The 16,282-nt window shown below is 37.6% G+C and overlaps 1 protein-coding gene across 1 annotated transcript; it reads left to right on the top strand.

Moving 5' to 3' along the window:
* The first annotated feature begins 266 nt into the window (after positions 1-266).
* LOC126617684 (vesicle-associated protein 1-1-like) lies at positions 267-7,536 on the top strand. The gene is made up of 8 exons (XM_050285732.1): positions 267-506; positions 626-696; positions 1,063-1,144; positions 1,259-1,374; positions 1,464-1,628; positions 1,730-1,777; positions 2,749-2,826; positions 7,078-7,536. Exons 1-8 carry the CDS (start codon positions 455-457, stop codon positions 7,186-7,188), a joined length of 723 nt encoding a protein of 240 aa, XP_050141689.1. The 5' UTR covers positions 267-454; the 3' UTR covers positions 7,189-7,536.
* The last annotated feature ends 8,746 nt before the right edge of the window (positions 7,537-16,282 follow it).

The raw sequence follows: 16,282 nt of genomic DNA, 5'->3' as shown, positions 1-16,282 counted from the left end.
TGCTCACCATCATATTTATCACCGTTAGATGAGTTTGAATATTGAGATTTGTTCTTATCCACTACACGAATCTCAAAATTCAACCTCATCTAACAATGATATCTAGGGTGATGAACAGGCACCACACTAAATTGTGATGAGCAAAAAAATTCCCACGTTGAAAAAACAAAAATCAAAATTAGTAAATACTCATTTACTCTCTCGCATAACTGTCTTCAAAATTCAGATTAAAAAATAAAATAAAAAAAACAAAAGTAATTTCTTTCAGGAAAAAATAAAAAAAAGAACACTTCCCCCACTCATAAAATTCACAAATCACAACCATTTTCTTCCGATTCCCCGATCCCTCTCACTCACTCTCTCCCTCTCTCTCAATCTCTCCGTGTAATCTCTGTTTTCGTTTTTGTTTCCCATTCAATTCGAATTCCCCCATTTTTCGAATCGATCGGTTCCGATGAGCACCGGCGAACTTCTCAGCATCGAGCCTCTGGAGCTCAAGTTCCCCTGTCAGTATAACACGCTCACTTTCTCTTTCGATCTGTTTTTCGTTTTCTAAAATTTGCATTTAGCGGTTTCGTTTCTGCTTTCAATTTGCGTTTTGTTTTTGTTTTTCGAATTTCTCCAGTCGAATTGAAGAAGCAGATCTCCTGTTCGCTCCAGCTCTCGAATAAGACCGATAGCTATGTCGCTTTCAAGGTCAGCCTCTTTTCTTTTTCATTTTGTTTATCTAGATACATATTTGTATATGTACACTCTGTTTGGTTGGTAGGAAAAAGGAGAGCAGTAAGATTGTGATTATTATGTATTTGATTTATTTGGAACCCGAAATATTACTGTTTCCACTCCGTTGTGGTTCAGTTTATGTTATTTTACAAATATTTTCGTATTATTTTTTTTTTTGTAAATCAAATAACATGAAGAATGTAGAATTCGAATCTGGTGTTTGTAAAATCTGGGGCTTTAAATTTTACGTGTGTTTTGAGATGCGGTGGAACTGAAACGCAGATTTGTCAAGTTTATAGTTTTGCTTTGGAGGTTTGATATGTATTTGATTATGTTCAGGTCAAAACTACGAACCCCAAGAAGTATTGTGTTCGTCCGAACACCGGAATTGTCTTGCCTCGATCCACATGTGATGTTATAGGTGCATAGTCATTATGTTTTCCTATGACACATACATACGTACATATATATATATATATATATATAAAATATGTATTATGGGTTTTGTAAGTTTTAATTGTTTGTTGTGATACAGTTACAATGCAAGCCCAAAAAGAGGCTCCTCCGGACATGCAATGTAAGGACAAGTTCCTCCTCCAGAGTATAAAAACTAACGATGGTGCAACTATGAAGGATATTACTCCTCAAGTGGTAGTTATTTTACACAATGTTGTTAGTAAGTAGTGATGTTTTGTGCACTTTTGCCAAGTTTTATTCACTGTGGAATTGGTTCTGTGTAGTTCAATAAAGAGGCGGGACATGAAGTTGAAGAGTGCAAATTGAGAGTGCTATATGTTTCTCCACCTCATCCGCCTTCTCAGGTTCCAGAAGGGTCAGAAGAAGGGTCTTCACCAAGGGTTTCTGCTACTGAGAATGGAAACGTGAATGGTTTTGAGTTTTCCAATGTGAGTACTTGAGTTATGAGACTATTGGATGATTTTTTATTTTTTTTGTCTTCAGTCCATGAAAGATATTGATTGGCATGCTGTTTTTTTGGTGATTACAGGCTGCAAAAGCATTTACTGAGCTTGAACCTCAGGAGAGATCTGCAGAGGTAAATTTAATACATACAGACAACATGTCTGAGTATATAAGTCTTATATCTTATTCAGTTTCTGAATTTTGCTTATTTGTTTTTCAGAAAATCTGATACGTATGTTGTTAGGCCAGATGTCTCTCACATTGATTAATGTTTTATCATTTAACTTGTATTATTGACTAAGAACCGCGTAAGAATGTACTACAAAAATTGAAAGTTGGTTTTAACTAGTAAGCATGGCAATAAGCTTCATGGGACCTTGATTAGTATCTTTGTTTCTTTTCTAATTGGCTTGTTTTTGTTCATGGTGAAAATTGCAGTCAAAGTGTTCATGGTTCAGTAGCATTCTTTTTGATAACTTGGTTTCTTACATACAAGTATATGTACAATATTACGAAGAAAATTATGTTTTACGTATTCTTGATTAGGATTATCCCATCATTTGAGAAAGGACTTCAAAATATCATGGTTTTTGTTTCTCGTTTTGTCACCTTCCATGGTTTAGTCTTCCCTGAATTTGAGGCTCGTCCAGGAATGATTTAAAGTTTCTAGACTCCACCTTTTGGTTTTTTTTTTTTTTTTTTTGTCAAAGACTCCACCTTTTGGTTTATTTTGATTGTCCCTTGTATGACTAGTGTTTTCTTGCTTATTGACTGCCCAAGAGATCTGGTTGCGGCATCTCAAAGCATCATAAACATATCAGAAATCTAACTATTTTATGCTTTTAATGGGGTAGAAACTCTACTGTTTTGTTGCAAATGAAAGAGCGTATGCCTTTTTTTCTTTCAGATAGCCAGTTTTGCGTTTGACCTTCTTCCCAAAGTTGTTTCTTTCAATATCACAATGCGTAATCGACACATGATATATAAAACAAATTCACATATGTGGTTGTAATATTCCTTGTGCCCTAAGTAGTAGCTGTCAACCATATAATTAATGGTGCTTGCTGTGCTGGTTCTTATATACGTTTACTTTTGTTATTGCAGGCAAGATCACTTATTTTGAAACTGACGGAGGAAAAGAATAAAGCAATTCAACATAGTAACAGGCTTCGTCAAGAGCTGGTGAGGGCTTGATATGAACTTCAATGGAATTATATTTGTCCTCTTCTTTACCCCTTTTATATTCCTTCTCACCCTTGTGCATGCATTTTTCTCCTAAAAAACGTATGCTATATTGATTGAATAGTTCCAATTTGCAACGGTCATATTGGTCTATCCTAGAGTTGGATGTGATTATGGTTCTACTGAAACTTCATACCTGCTGATGGTTCCCAGAAGCTTAAGCTGTTAGGATGTGACCCTATAAAGATTTATATTCGAACACTATCCCTCATATGTGTCTCTCTCCACCACTAGAGCCCAATATGTGGAATTTGACTTAAAATGTTAAAGTCTCTTCGGTGTACCCCTGTTCCCAAGGGTTTTGTTGTATATTCTAACGATACAACAACAACAACAACAACAAAGCCTTTTCCCACTAAGTGGTGTCATGTCCTCTGTTAGATCCAAGTAAGTCTTTTTTTAGAGTCTCTTCCAAAGTTTTCCTAGGTCTTCCTCTACCCCTTCGGCCCTGGATCTCTGTCCCGTAGTCGCATCTTACTCTTAAGGCTTTTTTTAAAGTCTCTTCCAAAGTTTTCCTAGGTCTTCCTCTACCCCTTCGGTCCTGGACCTTTGTCCCATAGTCGCATCTTCTAACTGGAGCGTCAGTACGCCTTCTTTGCACACGTCCAAACCATCGTAACCAATTTTATGTACGTGTTGATGCTTTACCACCTAACATTCTGTGCCATACAACATCGCCGGCCTTATTGCCGCCGTCTTATAAAATTTTCCCTTTAGCTTCAGTGGCATACGGTGGTCACATAACACGCCGGATTCACTCTTCCACTTCATCCATCCAGCTTGTATTCTATGGTTGAGGCCTCCATCTAATTCTCCGTTCTTTCGCAAGATAGATCGTAGGTAGCGAAAGCGGTCGTTCTTTGGTACTTCCTGATCTCTGATCCTCACCCCTAACTCATTTTGGCCTCCATTTGCACTGAACTTGCACTTCATATATTCTATCTTTGATCGGTTTAGGCGAAGATCTTTAGATTCCAACACTTCTCTCCAAAGGTTAAGCTTCACATTTACACCTTCCTGAGTTTCATCTATCAACACTATATCGTCTTCGAAAAGTATACACCAAGGAATATCATTTTGAATATGTCCTATTAACTCATCCATTACCAATGCAAAAAGGTAAGAACTTAAGGATGAGCCTTGATGTAACCCAACAGTTATGGGGAAGCTTTCGGTTTGTACTTCATGAGTTCTTACGGCAGTCTTTGCTCCCTCATACATATTCTTTATAGCTTGGATATATGCTACTCGTACTCTTTTCTTCTCTAAAATCCTCCAAAAAATGTCTATTGGGACCCTATCATACGCTTTTTCCAAATCTATAAAGACCATGTATAAATCCTTTGTCCTATCTCTATATCTTTCCATCAATCTTTGTAAGAGATAGATTGCCTCCATGGTGGCAAGAACCCGAATTGGTTGTCCGAAACCCGTGTCTTTTGCCTCGATCTATGCTCAATGACTCTCTCTCAGAGCTTCATTGTATGACTCATTAGCTTAATACCCTTATTGTTCATGCAATTTTGTACGTTGCCCTTATTCTTGTAGATAGGCACCAAAGTGCTCTTTCGCCACTCATTTGGCATCTTCTTATTTTTCAAAATCCTATTGAAAAGGTCTGTGAGCTATGCTATACCCGTCTCTCCTAAGACTTTCCACACTTCGATTGGTATATCATTTGGGCCCATTGCTTTTCTATGCTTCATTTTTTTCAAAGCTACAACCACTTCTTCCTTCCTGATTCGGCGGTAAAGGGAGTAGTTTCTACTCTCTTATGAATTACTCAACTTCCCCAAAGAAGTACTCCTTTCATGTCCTTCATTGAAAAAATTATGAAAATAGCCTCTCCATCTGTCTTTGACTGTGTTCTCTGTAGCAAGAGCTTTTCCATCCTCATCCTTGATGCACCTCACTTGGTTTAGGTCAATTGTCTTCTTTTCCCTTGCTCTAGCTAGTTTATAGTTTATAGATATTTAACTCCTTCTTTGGTATTTAGTCACTTATACATATCGTCATAAGCCGCTAGCTTAGCTTCTCTCGTAGCTTTCTTCGCCTTCTGCTTCGCTATTCTATACCTTTCACCATTTTCATCGGTCCTATCCTTGTATAGGGCTTTACAACATTCCTTCTTAGCCTTCACCTTTGTTTGTACCTCCTCATTCCACCACCAAGATTCCTTTTTGTGTGGAGCAAAGCCCTTGGACTCTCCTAATACCTCTTTTGCTACTTTTCAGATACAACTAGCCATGAAATCCCATCTTTGGTTAGCTTGCTCCTCTCTATCCCACACGCATTGGGTGATTACTTTCTCTTTGAAAATGACTTGTTTTTCTCCTTTTAGATTCCACCATCTAGTTCTTGGGCACTTCCAAATCTTGCTCTTTTTTCTCTCTTTTGATATGCACATCTCACCAACAAGCGATGTTGATTAGCCAAGCTCTCTCCCGGTATAACTTTGCAATCCTTATAAGTTATACGATCCCCTTTCCTCATTAGAAGAAAATCTATTTGTGTTTTTGCCGACCCACTCTTGTAGGTGATCACATGTTCTTCTCTCTTCTTATAGAAGGTGTCGGCTAAGAAGAGATCATATGCCATTGCAAAATCCAAGATGGCTTCCTCATCCTCGTTTCTCTCCCCAAAACCACGGCCATCATGAAAACCTCCATAGTTGCCTGTCTCCTTGCCCATGTGTCCATTCTCCTCCTATAAAAACCTTCTCCGTCTGAGCAATTCCTTGCACCAAGTCTCCAATATCTTCCCAAAATTTCTCCTTCAAACTCGTATCAACCCTACTTGAGGTGCGTACGCACTAATCACATTGATGAGTTTTTGTCCTATTACAATCTTGATTGCCATAATTCTATCTCCTACCTTTTTGACATCTACAACATCTTGTGTCAAGGTCTTGTCCACGATGATGCCAACACCGTTTCTCGTTCTATTTGTGCTCGAATACCAAAGTTTAAAACCTGAGTTTTCTAGATCCTTTACCTTAAGACCAACCTACTTAGTTTCTTGTAGGCACATAATACTTATCCTTCTCCTCACCATAATTTCCACTACTTCCATAGATTTTCCCGTTAAGGTTCCTATATTCCATGTTCCTGAACGCATTCTACTCTCTTGAACTCTACTCTTCTGTCCTAGCTTCTTCACCCTCCCCCGTCTAATAGGGAGCAAAGTACTTCTTTTGTGTGTCCTGTGTAAAGTTGATAGGAGCATATGCTTCCAAACAACTTTGAGTGGAGTCGTTCAAAAAGAAGTTTATATGACCCCCTTGCTCATTTATCATTGTGCTCGGGCCACACAGCGCGCCACTTACGGGTGACGCCCTAGCTTTAGCTCGATTTCGTTCTGGATTCATTTTCATAAGGATTCGACGTAACCTAGGAGTGTCGGCTGTCGATTACCTGACGTCCTCCCCCTCCTCCTCTATCCGGGCTTGGGACTGGCAATGTAAGATAAACTTACAAAGGTGGAGTTGTATATTCTAACGATATCAATAGAAAATCTATCAGCTCTACAAATTCATTGTGTCATCTTCTCTCCATTTCTGATATGTTTTTATTTGATAAAACGCGCACAATGAGTAGATGTATTAGTCACCCCTATGTGTACTAGGTCTTGATAAGAAGTTTGACGGTTGATCGGTTTATTTTAGCTGAGCTTGTTAATGTGGTAGACTTCCTCTTTTAAGGAACATTTTTTACTCTCGGGTTCTGTATAAGGTCCAAAATGAAGAGTAAATGACTTCTTAGTTTACTGTTTTTCATTTTTGGTATTTAGCTCTTTTGAACTACTTCTGAAGGTAGGCCTTTGGCAGAGATGCTATAGTAGTTTTCCCATCATACAAAGTAATATACTTTGGGAAGTTACGTGCCATGTGAAGGTTCTGGATTTTTCAGATCCTTAAAACGGAAACCAAAAAGTTATGTTACGATTAGGAGTGAAAACAAATTGGAGCGGTCCTCTGTATTGTTACTTTCTTGGAGATGATTGAGGTTGTTTCTGAAGCAGTGAGAAGTCGGTTTTTATTTCTTTTACTTCTATTCTTCTACCTTAATCATGTCCATGTTAAAAATAAAAAAGGCTTTGTACCCTTTTTTTTCACGGGTTTCACGCTATTGGATTGTTAAATCTCTCGCTTCCGAAATATTGTTGTGTTTTAATTACTAAGTTATTGTGTAGGAGCTATTGAAGCGTCAAGGGAACAAAAGTCGTGGTGGCGTTTCGATCCTTTTTGTCATTGTTATTGGCTTGATTGGATTACTTTTGGGTTATCTTATGAAGAAGTCGTAAGCAGTCTGTTACAATTCTGTTGTCAAACTGTTCCCTTCTCAGTCATTGAAGAACGATGGTGAAAGGGAGAAATTGAGGGTGAGGGCTGGTGGCTCATTTTTAGTTAGCTTTGCGAAAGTTTCGAAACTTGTTTAGCGGGTCGTCGTCGATGTTAGGCGCTGGAATTCTAGATTAGCGGTGGGGACTGGTTTTCGGTAAGCTTACATTCTTTTTGTAACTGGAGAGGATAATTTTCACTTTGTTTCTTATGTGGTTCTGACTTGTGGGATTTTGGTCAACTGTATCTCTGATGGTTATTAATAATTTATACATCTCTGTGTGATGTAAAGCACGTGTTCAATTGTTTCATATTATTTGTGTTGGTTCAATTTTGTTGGTATGGTAATTAATCCGGTAGACAATTGGATTTGTAGACAAGGGCTTTTGGCCGAAATGATTTAATTTTCGACGTTTGGTTGTCGGAATGACTTGTTTTTAGAACGTGGTAATTATGTAATTCTTGTGTCGATAATTGATTTCTCAGTAACCAAATGTTGAAAGTGGAATTGGTGGACTTACCTTTCCGGTTCAACCCTCTACTCCATGTGTTCGAACCCTATCCCCGCCCCTTTATATGGTCTAAATTAGTAATATTGCTTGTAATAAAACTTCCAAGTGTTTTAAGTTTATCCGAAAAAAGTGACATGGGGTTTCAGAACATTCCAAATCCCAACCTTTTGCAAACAAACATTACAGATATTTCGCCATCTGCAAACTATCAAAATTAAGAGTAGACATATGTAGTCAAATATTAGTTCCTAATTTCAAAAATGCCAGTTTTTATATAAACTTTCAAATACATCCAAAATTTCATTTAAATAGACACAAATACTCTAAAACTTTAAAATCCAATAAACCAAAAAATCAAAACCTATTAGATGAATTTCTGATGGCAAAACCTAAGAAATAGCAGTGTTCTAAAAATCGATCTAGGCGGCCACCTAGGCGCTGAACGGCGAGTTACCACCGCGATTAAGCCCTAATCGGTCACAAAATCAGAAAGCATATTAGGCGGACGTTTGGGTGGGATTAGGCGGGACTAGGCGGGGCTGGGCGAAGTTGGGCGGGGTCTAGGCGGGCTTATGTGGAGAACGGCGGAATCTGAAAAAAATTTTGTTGCAGAGCCCGGCATCGCGTAAGGAAGAAGATGAAGCTCTATTGTCTGTTTAATTGCATGGTTTTATCATTAAGATGGTCCCCACCATCTTTTCATTTTACTTATTTTTAAATTCTTTTATTGTATTTCACTGTTGCTGGTAGTGCTAGGTGCAAGCCTAGGACTGCGTGGAAGACCTGTGTGAAGTGAATAACTTAGCAAGCTTTTTTTGGATTTCATGTTAATTTAATTGGATATAAAAGCAATTTGTAATTTGCATGCCTTTTTTACAATTGGTCGGCCTTTTTGGGGGTTAGTACCGTGGGCTTTTTGGTTTCGGCATTTGTAAAGGTCTTTTAACAAATTTGTACCAAACCAACTTGCATAGTTTCAAAATTAATTGCTAACTAAATAATGTGTACCTTGGGCTTTTAACAGATAAGTATCTTACATTAATATATTTTCTTATTTTTCTCCTATTTTGCACTTTATATGGTTTTAAATTGTGAACTTGTTGTACATGTGTCATCCTACAATACTCCTCACTATAGTTATATGGCATCTACACTCACGACGGTAAGTGTAGATGGTTAATTTTTTATTATTTTTCCTCGTCTATGTTTTCTTTTTCTTTTTTAATTTATTCCATATTTTTATTGGTATCCTTTTTTGGTTCTTTGGTTTCGCTAATTTTTAGGAGAGAAATAGATAACACTTAAATGTGGTTTCGCTGATTTGTGGTTCTTTGCTATAGGTTTGTATGTATTTGGGTACATTTTTATTTGTTCTCAAGTGTGACATGTCATCCCAAAATCTTTAGTTTTATAAATTTTAAAGTAGTGATTTTATGAAAATACCTTTAGAGGCGAGGATGTTTGACTTTCGTTGACCGTTCGAAGTCACAATTAGTGTTTCCAAATAGATCTTGAAGCTATGAACACATAGGCAAAAGCTAACAATATAGTTACAGACGTTTGAAGTTGATTATTTAAAGTTAGTTAAATAATTTAAGCTCCCATTTTGTGGGAAGGAAGCCAATTAGCTTTTAGCAAGGGAATAAAGGACCAATCAATTTAAATGGAACTACGGACCAATTAGAAAGGGGGAGGAAAAAAAAAAAAAAAAGGAAAGCCTTCAGCTTTCCCCCGACTCGTACAACCCCCACACCCAACCTAACCCAACCATTTCCGGAAAATTTTGCCATTTCTTCCATCGAATCATGACCATACAACACCTGTAACCTCTTATACAACCTTCCATCTTCCATCTTCACCCAAATTCGTGGGGTTTTAAGTCCAAAATCATCAAGAACAGTGCCGGAGCACCGGAGGTGTTCGAAGTCGATTTCATCGTTCCAGTGAGTTTCACTACCCACCACCACCCTCAATTAACTCCCTTTGGACCCAGGAACATGACCCAACCAGTGGTAGAGACATTGGAACACCGAGGTAGGAGAATCGAAGTTCACCCATTTTAGGGTTCTAAAGGGTTTGAGTGAAATTGGAGTCTTTCTCGGCCAAATTGGACTTGTCCACAGGTATAAAACTTACTCTACTCTTTGAGATCTTCATTTCTGTAAAATTTGAGAATTTTTGGAGATAGTTGAATTTTTCAGCGAATCGGGGTGGCCAACCGCCGTGTGCGGCGGTGTGTAAGCCGAGTCATCCCCTGACCTTTCTAAGCTAAGTTTGACACCCCAATTCCATAGGTGAAGTCCAATTGATGAAATCTCATCGTTTGAACATAGTTTTGATAAAGACGCTACTTGAACATTATGTGAATTGGTGATCTGACCGTTGGATCGTCACCAAACTTTAATACAATATAGTATGTAATATTTGAGGATATTAGAAACTTACGGATTGGAAATCTGATGTACGGATTTTTTCGAATTAGATTTGTAAGTTAGTAAAATAAAACGTTGACTGCCACTTGAATTAGCAATTGGTGGAGATCCAACCGTTGGATTGTAATGAAACTTTAGTATGATATTTTAGAAGCACAATGTGGATCTTTAGAAGTTATGGAATGGAAATCCGAGATGCGGATCTTCCGGATTGAATTACATAGGGTTGTGGACCCTACTGTTGATCTTTGACCGACGGTTGACTTTTGGTCAATGGGTCTCAAATCATTCTAGAACGTCCTTGGGATGTGTTTTATGTAAGTTACATGTTCTATTGATAAGAGTTCTGAGACGTGACTGAATAATTGTTCTAGGTGAGGATCATTTATGATGTCTCGATATTCGTGTTAAGGAGTCGTAGCGCGGACCTCAGGTGAGTGGGTCTTTTCTTTTTTATCGTATATATATGATTGATAATTCCACAAACGTTTTAAAATTGATTTATGCATTTTATGCCATGTCATATATATATATTATATAATCTAAAATTCTATGATATGGTTGAGTTTTAGATTGCATTATGGCATATCCATATGCATATCACCTACATATAATTGTTGTGAATGCTTTGAAGTGCTAAGGTGAACGTGGGACCCGCATGTAACTTTAGGTGAGTTTATGGTGTTATTTGAAATGATTGATTGATGATATGACTATATTTATGTTTTATGCAACTCCGACACTATCATACAGGTTGCAATAATGGGCAACTCCAACATTGTCGTACATGTTGCAATAGTAGGCAACTCCGACATTGTCGTACAGGTTGTAATAGGCAACTCCGACACTGCCATACAATTTGCAATGATAGGTAACTCCGACATTATCATACAGGTCGCAATGGGAACTCCGACACCATTGTACAGGTTGCCTATGAGTCATACAGTGTGCATTAGGCAACTCTGACTCATGTGTTATCATAGGTTGATTTATGAGTCGTACAAGTTGCGTTAGGCAACTCCAACTCGTGGGTTATCATAGATAGATGAGCACCTGATCTTATTATGCTGTTGCCGATCTGTAGTGATTTTGGATTATTTTTAGATTTAATGTTGATTTACATTTGACTTCATACTTATATGTAGTATGATTTCCTGGAAACTATACAGGTAATGCAGCAATGGGTTATATCGTTTAGAAGGTCCTTATTAAAGCTTTATACTCAGGCCCACTCACTCTTATTTTTTTTATCCTTCTAGGTTTTAGTAGCAGAGTTTTCGTATTGACGAGGATTCATGGCAAGTCTTGGTATTGGAGATTACCTTCGATGGTATGATTTTCAATCCACTTTACTATACTTTACTTATGCTCTGACGTCACATGTGAAATGGGTTCATTCCCGCTCACAGCGTACTCTCGTGTTTAGACACTTTTAGGTTTAAATTTATTCACATATTCCACATCACCACACTTTATGGCTTCGTCACCTTCCATGTGTTGGCCATCACAACTTGATTCGCAGTCCTAGTGGACAATCCGGGTCGGGATGTGTCATCAAGTGTTTATGCAATGTAGTTATTATGTAAATTGCCTAATGTAACTTTAACATAATTGCTTATGTAGTTTTTATCCAAATTGCTTTTGTAGTTGAACATAATTGTGTCCGTAGTTTTTATGGAAATTGTATGCATCAATTCTGGCTGGACCATTATCCACTTGAATTAAGGGTATTTCTGTCTATTTAACTAGGATTTTAGATACAATTGAAAGTTTTATAAAAAATGACATTTTTGAAATTAAGAGTGAATTTTTGGCTATTATTGATAAATTTCCGTTTTTAGAACGTTGTCATTATGTCATTCTTGTGTCGATAATTGATTTCTCATTTCATTAACCAAAACACTAAAATGAACATGACATAAGAAGAATTCGAAAAAAAAAACAGAGGAGGAGGAGGCAATCGTTGCTTTGTGAGACCAACCTTATGTTGTTCCCCTCTAGAATGGAAATTGATTCAGTGCGGAGGCTCAGCTCAAGCCACTAGAAAGAAACAATCCATGTCAAATGGGATAAACAAAGTAGTGTAATATAACATCGTTTTATGGCGCAAGACTTCTCTCATATGCCTTGGATTGATTACAGCATTATAAACGTGGTTATGACGTATCCCTAGGATCATGACACGAAATCTACATGGAAGTTTTTGAAAGACTTACATGTGCTGGTTCAAATAGTTCTAGACCACTGAACACTCTCTCGATTTAGAAGAGGCTTTCCCCAATCCGGTTGAATGTGGTATACTCGTCTAAGTGAATATTTGATTAGTTAGGGATATATATGCCCCTGCGTGTACAAAATCCAAAATTACTAAAGTTGCAGTTCATGTCAATGACATGAATCTCACTAAAACTCTAGAAAAGCTTGAGAAAACTGCCTCGCACTTGAAGTCGGACTTTGAGATGAAAGATCTTGGGAAAAATCAACACTATCTTGGCCTAAAGTTTCAAGTGTGAGTTCTGACGGTATTCTGGTCCACCAGTCAAACTACACCCAAAAGGTGTTGCTTTCAAGTATACCTATGCTCGTCCATATGACTAGATGCGAATGAAACCTTTTGTGGAGGTTATGGAGCCTAAAGTTCCATATCTAAGTGCAGTTCACGTTTATTGTACTAAACTCAAGCACTAGATCAAACATCTCAATCCTCGATAATCTTTTGGCATAAGGCAGTAGTTCGCCTACACACCACCACCAATTTGGTGTTATAGACATTTTTCATTTACTACGGATTTGGGCTTATTCTATTGCTATGCATCGTAAAAGAATCCTAACCCCTTGGTTCTCGAAAAATGCCTACCTTGTGGAATACGCTGACATAGATTATTGTTTAATTTGCACAAGGAACATTTCCAAACTGGTTATGTCTTTGCCGTTAGGGACATTGCAATATCTTAGAGGTCAACCAAATAGACCTTAGCTATGACGTCTTTGAGCTCGTCACCATACACAACACCACATGTGTACACGAGAGCATATTCGAAGCACCTATAATTTTCATCTATCGTTAAGTCCCAAGGACAATCTACCAATACAACGCACATGTGTCAACTAAATCATAACCCAATACGCCGTGTATATTGTGTCTACATCTATATGAGCATCAAAAGCACATGACCAATAAAAAGGTATTCCAGGGTGCATTGATAAATAGACAGAAATTAATACAATAACAAGGTTATAAATAATTATATCTTTTGGTTTCTAGAATCTTCACTCCTCCACGGTTTCCCATGTGATTATGCCATCACTTGTGTCTGCTCTATATAAAATCCCCTTCCCCTTAAACCTCCTGTAAACCCAACGAGCACAAATCATTTCACAAACCGATAAAAAAACCCAAATCAAAGCCACTACAATCGTATTTCTTGCAGCACAACAATGGCTTCGTCAATGTCTATCCTTATCAAAAGGGCCGCAGCACCAACCCTCATCTCCAAGCTCTCCAACCCCATACGTTCTGCTTCTGTATTTCCCATCGTTTCTCGGTCATTCAACACCAACGCCCAGGTCACCAGCTACGATCAGGATAAAAATTCAGTCCCTGTCCGTCGCGGCAACGCCGACAGGTCTCCCTCCCGCCGCCGTGACCTCGGTTCCCCCTTCTTCTCATGTAGTTGTTATCTGGGTTCTCTTTCCTATCCCCAATTCTACAAATGGTTCTATTTGTTCCTACTAGGTTTGGTTTTCGATATCCTATCTCAGTGGGGTTTTCGTTTTGGTCACATTTCTGATTTGAGTTTTGTTTATTTTGTGAGGTGCACTCAAATTGGTGCTGCTCAACGCTTAACCACAAGGCCTTGTTTTTTGAAATGTACTGATTTTTTGAATTGGATAGGATAATAGTCGATTAAATTATTCAGGCATTTAGCGTAATATCGAACTAAAATCCATCTTAATTATGCTATGTTTGGTACTCAACCGAATAAGAAAAAGGGAAGAGGAAAAAATTTTGACAGGTCCTGTTTGTTGATTTTTTTCTCATATTATCCTATATTCAAAACCCAACAAATACAATACCAAAAAAATATTAAATATTTTGACATGAAGGTGGTACAAAGGGAAAGAGATCTTCTCTGGATCTTTTCCACCAAGGCCACCGGATCAAGTAATTCGGGCCTTTGAAAATTGATCCAACAACTAAAATGAGCAATTTTTAGTCGTTTGATCAAATTTTAAATGTCTGGATAACTTGATCCGATGGCCTTAATGAAAAAGATACGGAAAAGATCTCTTTCCGTACAAAGGAAGCAGCTCCTGTAAGTGTAGGTGGATCATCATCAGACTCAAGACCTTCTTTTTCTGTTGGAAATTTAACCTCTGTATTCTCAGAGAACATTCGACCAAATAGTCCTCCATACATTTTGTCGACTTTGTGCACCAAATTCATCAGGACGCAAGAACAAATTAAGACTTGATGTGGGTCAGATGACACTAAAAAATTTGATGAATAAGCACAAAGAAATAGTTGGAAATAGTTGTAATAGAAACCAAGTACATGTTAAATATATTATAGTTACTTAGTATTATAGTCTAGTGATATTCTTCTTTATTTGTAAGTGAGAGGTCTTAGGTTCAATTCTTGCCAAAAGTGAATTTAAACTACATTATTATTAGCCAATTATGAGACTTAGCCAACCTCGTCCCCTAAATTTAGATTATCGTTTGTTAAAAAAAAAAAAAAAGTATTGACGAAACCCTAAACCTAGGGGTGGGCAAAACAAGTAGTAGACCCACCGATAGGGCTGGGTAATGGGGGACTGGGCAGGTTCAAGGCGGGGCATTTGGTAAAGAGAAAATGGGGCGGGGTGGGTTTCATGTATGGATGTAGGGTGGGCCTATAAATATAATAACGGGACAGACCTGCCTATTCATCGATTTCCTGGAGTTCAAATAGCAATACTCACAAATGCAAAGTCTTCCAAACATTAAAAGGACCTTTAATTCAACCCAATAACAAACTCTAAAATTCTAATTAAAAGATAAAATTATATAATCAATTGAAAAATTAGAGAGAAAACAATACCTAGATTTAATCAATTGGTAGAAAATTGGGGGAAAAAAAAATAAGAGGGAAGAACAGAAGGAAGAGGGCTGAACCTAGGATGAAGAAGAAGAAGATTGCGAGAAAAATAGGAGGGAAGAATAGAAGGAGGGCTGAACTTGGGATGAAGAAGAAGAAGATTGCAGGAAAAATAGGAGGGAAGAATAGAAGGAGGGCCGAAACTGGGAAGAAGAAGAAGACCAACCTCTGATTCAGACGAGAGAGCAAGCCTGAGAGGGACTAAGAAAGCAAGATATTTCTATCCAACTAAATAAAACCATGGTTTTGGAGAGGGGAACTATTTGGGTTCTCATTGTATAAAATAAGTGGAGCCGAATTATTTAATCCGTTAACTATTTAATACAAAGGGACACCAAACACCTGACTCCGTATTATTAGTCTTATCTGGTGTTTTATACAACATGTCTTACGTTATAGGTTGAGATTCACTGCCAAATAAAATTCCCAACTAAACTATATCATTGATTAATTTTGTTTAGGGAGGAAAATATTTGATGCACAAACACTGGGCTTTTTGAATCTTAATTATCTTTACCAATTTATCCATTTGAACCAATACCCATTTGAACACAAATTAAAGTCTGTTCACATCCAATCATTTTTATTTATTTATTTATTTTTCTAAATTGTAGTACATTCCAAATAAATCTAGCCTATAAATACCAATAAATTATAAACTTCTTATTTAAGTGTGATTGTGTAATTCTAGATTATATTTGATACTAGTTATTTTTCTCTATTAGGACTTGTATTCCTGGAGGAGAAGGATTCTTCCCTCCGTTATTACTATAGATAAAGGCACTGCGTAGGGGAATAACTCATCCTCTACACAACCCTACAAACGCATCTCTCTTTATTCTCTCTCTATGCCCCCAGCCCCCTCTCCCTTGTCAGATTAAAATAAGCCATAACACGTTATCAGCACGCTTCTATCGCTGCTATTAGGAATCTGATGTGGAAGTTTTCTGCATCAAACCAGTTCATCAATATC

The sequence above is a fragment of the Malus sylvestris genome, chromosome 4, assembly GCF_916048215.2.
Source record: "Malus sylvestris chromosome 4, drMalSylv7.2, whole genome shotgun sequence".
Classification (NCBI taxonomy): Eukaryota; Viridiplantae; Streptophyta; class Magnoliopsida; order Rosales; family Rosaceae; genus Malus; species Malus sylvestris.
Note: the sequence above shows the minus strand (reverse complement) of the source record. Positions and strands in the feature narration are given on the sequence as shown.

What these genes read in the sequence shown, in the direction of transcription:
- LOC126617684 (XM_050285732.1), top strand. Translation starts at nt 455, where the DNA reads ATGAGCACCGGCGAACTTCTCAGCATCGAGCCTCTGGAGCTCAAGTTC. An exon ending in ATAGCTATGTCGCTTTCAAG is followed by an intron (nt 697 to 1,062) that starts GTCAGCCTCTTT and finishes GATTATGTTCAG; the next exon opens with GTCAAAACTACGAACCCCAA. An exon ending in ACAGGCTTCGTCAAGAGCTG is followed by an intron (nt 2,827 to 7,077) that starts GTGAGGGCTTGA and finishes GTTATTGTGTAG; the next exon opens with GAGCTATTGAAGCGTCAAGG.